The 9,818-nt window shown below is 40.0% G+C and overlaps 1 protein-coding gene across 1 annotated transcript in view; it reads right to left on the minus strand.

The window, feature by feature from the left end:
• LOC120744679 (carbonic anhydrase-related protein 10-like) overlaps positions 1–9,078 on the minus strand; it is a 135,906-nt gene extending 126,828 nt beyond the window's left edge. Inside the window, exons 1-2 of the mRNA XM_040049189.1 lie at positions 7,834–9,078; positions 410–484 (exon numbers count right to left, since the gene is read on the minus strand). Of these exons, the coding sequence (XP_039905123.1) occupies positions 410–484; positions 7,834–7,894 (136 nt within the window). The 5' untranslated portion in view covers positions 7,895–9,078. The remainder of the gene's footprint in view (positions 1–409; positions 485–7,833) is intronic.
• Between the last annotated feature and the right edge of the window lie 740 nt (positions 9,079–9,818).

Here is a 9,818-nt window from a genome sequence, read left to right on the forward strand (position 1 = left end):
TTGCCTATGATTACTCCACACTCCAACCCACTATGCAAACCACCACCACTCCAGTCTTTCATGCTTGGTTAGGCCCAGTCACACCGGCCTAGAGACCAGTCGGCAACTGTCTGGAAACCACCTGTAACCAGGGAAACGCCTATGGGTACAACACTGTTGCTAAGTTCTAAAGACTTTAATGAAGCCAAATTTTGATTGGGTCTAAAATGCAGTGTTAACAACATACATGCATGTGTGGTACACAAATATGCAACTTAATAATAAGCTTCATTTGTTAAATTCAAAGATTTTGAATTTTATTTAACAAACTATGATCCAAAAAATGAAACCCTTGTGTCAGTGACTAACATCTTTACACATTTGATCTGGTGTTGAACCATTGTATTTGACTTTGATGGAGATCATTTACCTGGAACAAAGCTCCCCTGGACAACATCCTTATATGCCCACCAACCGTCATCAAGCTTGGATGTAATAGGCTGAGCTGCAGGGAAAAAGAGAAGGAGACAACATTTTATAGCACTTTCACGCATCAATCCCACATCAGTTTGACTCTGCTTAACCTACAGACTGGAATGAAATAGGTTACGCAAACACTGTTAACGCCTCTGCAGCTGTAACACTGCAGACAATGACATGGACGTCACTACCTGACGCAACCTCCCTAAATAGTCCACAACTTTAGTAAATTTAGCACTACTATAAAAAAAAGTGTACCCCTTGTTTTGTACAAAATGATCTGTATAATATGGAATCTGAGGATAAAAAGATGGAGTAGTTAGTGCTGTTCCCTCACAGCACGAAGGTCCTGTATTTGACTCCACCACCTGCATGTAGGGCTGTGCAATATGACCAAAATCTCATATCCCAATATAAGACATTTCTCATCCCGATAACGATATATATCACAAAATTGTGCTTTTTCTGTCAATTCTGTGAATCTCAGGCAACTCAACTTGTGTGAAGTGTTTTCAGCGGGACGTGGTGTACCTGGAGTCGAGTGTTTTAACCAATGTATGAAACTGTATATTTTTAGATATAACCTGTAAAGGCCGCCATTTTCTTTGTGAGTATTTATTACACGGCGTGCTGCTGGTAAAAGCTTGTTCTAACGTTTGAGTCTAAGGTTTATTTTGAGCACCTGACGGCTCTTTTTTGCTTCTCATCAATAAACTCTCTCCATATTCTTCTACAGGATTCTTGCATAGGTGGTAGAAGAGGTGTGTCATGTTTGAGTCTGTGGTGGGGATCAGTTTGCAGCAAAATTTGCATAGTACAGCTTTCTGGTCCGTGTCAGACTTTTCATAATCAAACCATGTCCATGCTACAGAGGTAGCCCCTCGTTTAGGAATAAGGTCCTTGATTTGTTTTGACTGGTCCTTCTGTTTGGAGCTACCTGGTTCTGCCTCATCTTCACTGGCCATGCTGGTATTCTCTGTCCCTGCATCCACATAGTGACCCATCCAAACGATGAAAAATTATTGCCGTAAACAGTGTATTTTGATACATTGACAAACGATAGTGTATAATATGAAACGATAAATGTTTTCATTTCCTCATCCAATATATTTCATCATATCGCACAGCCCTACGTGCCTGGGTTCTCTCCAGGTACTCCGGCTTCCCCCCACAGTCCAAACACATGCAGTTAGTGGGGTTTGGTTAAAGGGTGATTCTAAATTGCCCATAGGTGTGAATGTGAGTGTGAATCTGTGTTGTCCCTACATCACATTGGCAGATTGTCCAGAGTGTACTCTGTCTAGGGCTGGGCGATATGGCCTAAAATCCATATCGCGATATAATCTGAAGCACGTGCGGTAACGATATATATCGCGATATATTCTTTTCTTCTGTATAACGTATTTTCCACACTATAAGGCACACTTAAAATCCTTTAATTTTCTCAAAAATCGAGAGTGTGCCTTATGTACGAATTCTGGTTTTGCTTACTGACCTCGAACCGATTTTGGCGTGCAGAAATCTGTTAAAAAATGTTTTGATCGATTGTCACAGCATTACGGCTGCCGTAGTGAGGAACTTCGCGGAGTAATCTTGGTCCAAAACGCCGTCCGCTTCAGGTCCCAAATCAAACGAACACTGAGAGTTAAAAACGGTCTAAATTCTTTCATCTTTAATAAAATCATCAGCATTGCTGCTTTAGCAGGTGTAACAATTAAGTTTAACACCCATGCATCCATGAAAACAGAATTTATTAAATTTAACGGAGTTAGACGTTAACAGGAAGTTAGCTCGCTAGTTTCCACCTAAACATGACATACCATGTTCTGACTGAGAGATTTTTTAAACTAATTAAAACGTACAGCTCTACTATCACTTCCAACATAAATGAAGTCAGAAAACTAAACAGCAGTGGCATTTGCAGGGTTACTGAAGTTGGACTACCTGGTATATAATGTTGTGCTAGGTGATTGCTAGCGACACAGCTATGTTAGCATAACATTAGCACAGTGAAGCTGGAGGATTAACGCCAACTTTTTTTCCACTTGATAAACGTTAACGTGAGGGGTTCTGGTGGTCAGGGACAAATGCAATCGCATAGCAGGATGCTATACACGGGCCAAACTTCAGTCAGGAGAACAACCCAAATCAAACGAACACTGAGAGTTAAAAACAGTCTAAATTCTTTCATCTTTAATAAAATCATCAGCATTGCTGCTTTAGCAGGTGTAACAATTAAGTTTAACATCCATGCATCCATGAAAACAGAATTTATTAAATTTAACGGAGTTAGAAGTTAACAGGAAGTTAGCTCGCTAGTTTCCACCTAAACATAACATACCATGTTCTGACTGAGAGATTTTTGAAACTAATTAAAACGTACAGCTCTGCTATCACTTCCAACATAAATGAAGACAGGAAACTAAACAGCAATGGCATTTGCAGGGTTACTGAAGTTGGACTACCTGGTATATAATGTTGTGCTACGTGATTGCTAGCGACACAGCTATGTTAGCATAACATTAGCACAGTGAAGCTGGAGGATGAACGCCAACTTTTCTTCCACTCGATAAAAGTTAACGTGAGGGATTCTGGTCATTAGGGACAAATGCAATCGCATAGCAGGATGCTATACACGGGCCAAACTTCAGTCAGGAGAACAACTGAGATTATTAATCCACAATACGAGGTTAGTTATTTATATACTGCAACAACATGGGAATAGAGCAGCTGCGAGAGAATTCAACATTAATGAATCAATGTTACGGAAGTGGAGGAAGCGCAGTTTTTGGCTTTTCACCATATTTCAAAAGTGCTTCATCTCTTTGCTATGACTGTCGCCCGGCATAATTTGCAGATGATAATGGTTGGATGCTTTCGACCAAAACAGGCGCAGCTTGATTACATCATCAACATGCGCTATCGCGATAGACCGGTATAGTCAAAATCTCTATCGTTGGCCAAATTTATATCGTTTCTATCGTATATCGTTTATATCGCCCACCCCTAACTCTGTCTAATACTGAGAACTGAAGACATGAATGGGAAACAAACAGTGCAGAGAGACAACAGCAGCCCAGCGGAAGGTATCTAAGGCACAAACAGATGTAAGTGTTGCAGCAGAGGCTGATGAGAAACAGGAAAAACAGGAAAAATAGTAAGAAGTGAACTGCAGTTTTTTTGTTCATCCAATTCCCTGCATCACGAAAAAAGAAAATGTAGTATGTACCAGGATAAAAAAAAAAAAAAACTGGCTTCACTCTGGCCCTGGCTTCTGTCATTCGAAAAGAACTGCATCTGATCGTGCCAGCAATTATTTGGCGCCTATATGTATAACTTGGAAAACTAGAAATGCATTAATTGTAATTTTTAATTTTCTTGGCCAATCCTGGTTTCCTGTTTTGCTCCTGCCAATTCCAATTTTGGCTGATTTAGATCTTTTAAGAACTACAGTCCACTGCTTACATAACTTTAAGATTTCGTTAACAGAATTTTCAATTCATGTACACAATAAAACAATGATTTCTATTGTTTTCTATGACTGCAACCAATTACAGTGACTATCAAGCAAATCTCACGAGTTAGTCGAGGTTACTGGAAAGGGCTTTTCATATAAATAACATCCAGTGGCAGTGAGAACACTATCCTTTGGTTTGAGTTTGTTTCTGTGCTACTTTAACTTTTTATTAGCTAGCTAGCTTTGGCACTCCATCCTCTTTTCCATGTATCGCAGCAAAAATGCCAAAGTTTGAGCCTTAAAATCACACTCCAAAGCAGGTTTTTGACATCATCGTGGCTGCCTCCATCTTTTATACTTTCTGTTTATTATCATCTATCATAAGAATCGCATATTCTTCCTGTTTTAGTAAGGTCTCAGTCACACGGGTCTAGAGACCAGTCAGCAATTCCCAGCAACGTCTCCTCTCAAGAGAAAATTGTATATCAACCAGTTAGCCTTACCACTGAAATCAACACATTTCAAAAGGTGGAACTTTTAGTTTGGAGGCAAATGGTCTCCAGTTGCACTTTGTATCAGTCTTTTTCAAGTTTCACTACGACTCAGTGGTTAGTTACCGAACATTTGCAGATAAGTTGATGTCTTCCATGCAAACTGTGTAATCGCAATCGCAAGAAGGTTTTCAGTGCACTAACTCTTTCCAAATGATTTCACCTAGCAACAGCAACCACTCTCCCAGAACCACTCACCAATTCCTCAGGGAAAACTCATTTTTCCCTAGCAACCACTGGTTGCCAGGCGGTCACTAACCGTTCCCTAGGCCTGTGTAGCTGTGCCCTGAAGAGTAGCTACCTCCAACATGTGTGCCAAAACTACTACATCTGTTCACTGGAAACACTGGCACCAGATTGATGTCCAGTCCCAGGTAGACAGCAAACAAGTTGGCCCAGCTGGGAACAGTGTTGTGTTCAATATTATTAAACTGGGAAACTGGGAATGCATACAAACAAAGTAAAAACTCAAATTATACTTTAAAGCTAATAGTATAAACAGCACACATTTCTAACAAACTTAATGCTAGCAAACTGACATGTCCTAATCTAATGATCACATTAGGAGTAAAGGTGACAAACATGCTGCATAAACAAGTTGAAAGTAGTAGAACTTTGACAGTCTGGCAGAAGGTACAGCAAAAATAGCTGATATTTAAACTAGAGGGCTAAATGAAGAAAGCAGGTGCAGGTGTGCAAAGAGGGTGCAGTCAGCTGTTTGAAACACTGAGGATGTCTCGGGCACCTTCAAAGTGCAATGTTTGGCTACAGTTAAATGGTATGTTTTAAAGTAAACATGAGAGACAGGTAGGGAAAGAAATAAGGGATTATGTCACCATGACAGATAAATGAACCAGAGTCATGTAAATGATTTGAGGAAATATAATAACTACAAGTACTAGAATTTCATTCATCCAAAACTCTTGAGACCAGCCTGCAATCACAACTCACATATATATATATATATACATATATATATATATATATATAAGACTATCTATCTATAGATAGATAGATGTGTGTGTGTGTGTGTGTGTGTGTGTGTGTGTGTGTGTGTGTGTGTGTGTGTGTGTGTGGAGAGAGAGATGTAATTAAGCTTTCAGTGTAAGTCAAACTGGAGATTTGCTTATGCATGATACATTTATTCCTATGGAAGTTGGTGGTGCACAATTCCTCACACCGTGTATTGTGTGTTTCTAGCCTCAGGCTACCTCTGACTGGGGATTTGCTCAGTTACCATCCAACTCAGCACGTTGTGATCAACCTACCTGGCAGCAGCAGCACAATTAAAACAGGGCTGCCAGGATGTGATGGCTACTTCAGAATAGCAGAACCAGGACACTGACATGTTACAAATGAATTGCAACATGTCAGAAACAGTCGATGCGAACACAAGCCACTGCAGTTAACTACTGAGTAGGTGTGCTATCCTTTCCAAGGACGACTCACATTCCCCATTCTAATGACCTGCATGTCTTTGGACTGACAGACATATTCTTCAGATCTGAACACTGATGTAATAATTCTATTATATTACTACTAACTGGAATCCGATGCTGTAACTAATAATATTATTATTATTATTGAAAAGGTGTGCATACTTTCTTTAGGTAAAATGCTCGGGCCTGATTTTAGCATAAAATTGACTGCCCCTGACTGATTTCAGAATTCATTTCAAGCACAGTTGGATGCCTGATTAACTCCTGAAGCAGTCCCCTACTTTAAAGAACAAGTATCAGTCAGTACTGTCCCCTTGCACCAAAAACATATTATATTTATATTTTATAAATATAAATTATAAAGGTTTTTTCTGCTAGAACCAAGTGTATGCCACCACTACTCTGCACACATCTGTAGAGATATCGACACAGAGAGCCGCAGCCAGTAGCTGTCTGCTAGGCCTCACCTTCATTAATCAGCAGGTACTCATACCTTGTATTTTGTATTTTGCATTTTAATTAAATTATCTGACAAATAATATGACCTAATGACCTGTGACAGAGACCATTCGAGAAGTTTGTCTTTCCGCTTTGGTGATTTCATTTTCTTTGCATTTTTTAATCTGTAACTTAGCATTAATTAGCAGGTACATATGTCAGTTGCATCCATAAAGTTAACAGATACAGCTTGCTAACAACCCTGAATGTGGTCATTTGTCAATATGGAAGAAAAAAAAACATGGGAACAACCAAAATGCTATCATTCATGGTTTAAAATGCAGTTTCTAGGAACCAATGTGGCATCCACTGTTGATATACAGTCTACCGTTTTTCCACTTTTAAATGCAATCAGTCAATTAAAGCACCTTCCATGCAGGTTAGTTCAGTTGCTTTACAGATGACTATTGAAGTGAGACACTAAATCACTACTACCTCTTTAAAACTGATCATTTGAGAGAAGAGTGAAATTAAAATATTTGACTCTGAGCCACCCGGTTAGCCCATTAACATGCATGGCTTACAACTCAAACGTTTCTTCTTTTTTGCCATGTTTTATCACAGTGTCTCCACCGAACTGGGTAATTTATACCCAGCCTAATTTGAAATGAAATGAAACATGAAACATGAGCAATGTGTGGAGTGGTACTGATCAGAATGGCCTTTATTGGGGAATTGTTAGCCTATTCTTTGAGCATCTTTATAGTTTCATTCTGATTTGGAACTATTGTAATGAAGTTATGATACATTATAACGTGTTTATTTGCATTGTTTTTCTTTTGAAGCCTGCAAATCAATGTGAAAATATAATTATGACCAGGCCAGCCAGTCATGTTTTGTTAAGAATCTAAGGTTGGCTGCCTCAACACTGATGAGTAGGAAGGCTTGACTTGTGGGAATCTTGACTAAATGGGTGGTTACCCCTGCTGACAGCACCGCACAGTAGAGCTCTCTGACACACGGGCAGTGAAATTCATGAGCTATATATACTCACAGAGCCTTTGTAGTTTGGGTTCAGGCCACTGTGAGTAGCCTAATCTGAGCTACTACCTGTGTAAAGTGCACGTGTGTGTGTGTGTGTGTGTGTGTGTGTGTGTGTGTGTGTGTGTGTGTGTGTGTGTGTGTGTGTGTGTGGTTTTGATGAGAGTTCTGCAGCATGCATTTCATGGTCAGACTCACACCAGCGTGCTGCCGTATGTCTCTGTGCGAAGAGCCTGTTGACTCATAAAACACACTCAAAGATGAGTAGGCGATGATTTACCTAATTGCCAGATTACTATAGGTCTTTTATCAGCAGCCTAAGTCACTATTATGTAACATTTCAGCAGAGTCTATCTTCTATCACACATGAATGTAGTGTACCCATGCTCCCTTCTATTCCTCATTTGTTAAAAGCTGTGAAGGATGCTGGCTTCTTTCGCTTCCTTACCTGATGAAGTGCAGATGATATATGTTTGCAAAATCACAGCTATATCCCAAACGACATGCATTCTTCGTTTAATTCCTGCTCATTTTCCGATGCTGCTGCGGAGTCGCACTTGTAGATAACAACACGGCCAAACTTTAAGCATTTTCCCCCTCCTCTTCTTCTTTTGGAGCTCGTTATCCCCGTCTCGCTCCTCCCGTGGAGCGCCGTGATGGTTTCAAGCCTCGTAGGACAGATCCGTTCTCACAGCTTCGTCCTCCTTCGCTTTCCGGTTTGGTGTTCGGGCAACATTTCGGTCTTATATTTTTAACAAAATTATTTTTAACAGCGTTCGTCATACATTTATCTCTTAGTCAGTGTGTTCTGTCCTTATAAAATGTCAGCCGTGAAATCCGTTCATGATGCACGCTCCGCTTGTGTTTGGGGCGGGTGGGTGTCTGTGGCGCACCGCCCGCCTGCAGCAGATCAGCAAAACTTCACTGACGACGCAAAACGAACCGAGAGCGCACAATCTGACAGAGAGAGACGCACATTCAAGATAAAACTACATAACAGGGTTATGTCTGAAAAACCAGTGCTCTGTAAATAACTGCTTAAAGAAGGATCATTTAAAAAAATAAGCTGAAACATGTTTAGTCTCACTGGCAAGCCGTGCAAAGTGCTTTAGAGCAGGTCCACATGGATAGATGAAGAGAACTTAAAAAACTAACAGAAACAATAACTTTCACATTGTTTTATTCCGACTTCCACGTTTAATAAGTTAAATTCCTGACTGACATGCTGCCACAATAACTGCTGACACTCACTGAGTTAGACCAAGATACAACAACATGCCACAAAGCATCCAACTGGCTGCAGCGTGCTGTCTGCAGATGGCCTTGCTAGATGATACTTTTGGCTGTACTGACCTACATAAACACGCTCCGACTTTGTCCCGTGGAAGTTGTGCGACCTCTGGCGTTAGCTGTAAGTTACTATAACTAAACCCCGTCTCGATCCACGCCTTGCTCCTCTCATACAACAAACAACATGGCGACAGAGAAAAGGCTCAGCGTGTGGCTTCATAATAAAAGTTCGTTAATCGGCGTGATTTCAGGATGGAGCAGCGAAGGATTGAACCACCAAGTAGTTCATCATTTTTGGACTACAGCTTAGATAAGAGTTCATTCTCCTCAAACACATGGCAGGTTGTGAATTGTATAACTTAGAATTTATATTACATTTTCATTAAGTGTCATAAAACTGCCATCATGATATTGATATCATCAGTATCAGTGATCATACATGGGTAGCATGTATCAGTCACTTTTTACTAGCATATATTATTAAAAATGTAACATAGTGCACCAATAAATATTAACAAGAGCACTTTGAGAAGCAGGACAGTCTGGATTGCTAAGGTCAATTACCAGCTACAAGCCAGGGGGAAAACACACCAAGGTCAGAAAGATGTTCACATTATTATTTAAAACTTCTGTTAAAAAATAGCCACGTTTTTTGGTTTGTTTGTTGTTTATTTATAAAGGTTTTACACGAATGTGAACTTTGTTTCTCTCATGATAAATTATATTAAACTAGTCAGCTAGTTATCACTGGGCTGACTTAAATACATGCATCTTTTATTAGGACTGTTCATTTCACAGGTTGTAGTTGTGGATGTGATGCATATAATTACTTTTGTAGCACAAACTGTTTGGCATTTTAATTATGTATGTTAAACTCAGTGATAGCACAGCCCAGCTCTTTGGAAGTCCCACTGTGGGGTTTATTTGTTTTGTGTGTGTGTGTGGGGGGGGTCACGTGCATACTTTAATGCATTTTAAGATGAACACAAGGATCTTGTGTTATTCCTTCCAAATACTGATATGAATAAGAGCCGCTCCAGATAATGGTGAATAGTTGGAGTTGCTACAGCAGCAAAGGGCTGTTGCTGCTGTAGCATACACATTGCACATTGGTCAAAAATAAGACACATAACACACTGCCAG

The sequence above is a fragment of the Simochromis diagramma genome, unplaced genomic scaffold (genome assembly GCF_900408965.1).
Source record: "Simochromis diagramma unplaced genomic scaffold, fSimDia1.1 OVJJ01000517.1, whole genome shotgun sequence".
In the NCBI taxonomy this organism is placed as follows: Eukaryota; Metazoa; Chordata; class Actinopteri; order Cichliformes; family Cichlidae; genus Simochromis; species Simochromis diagramma.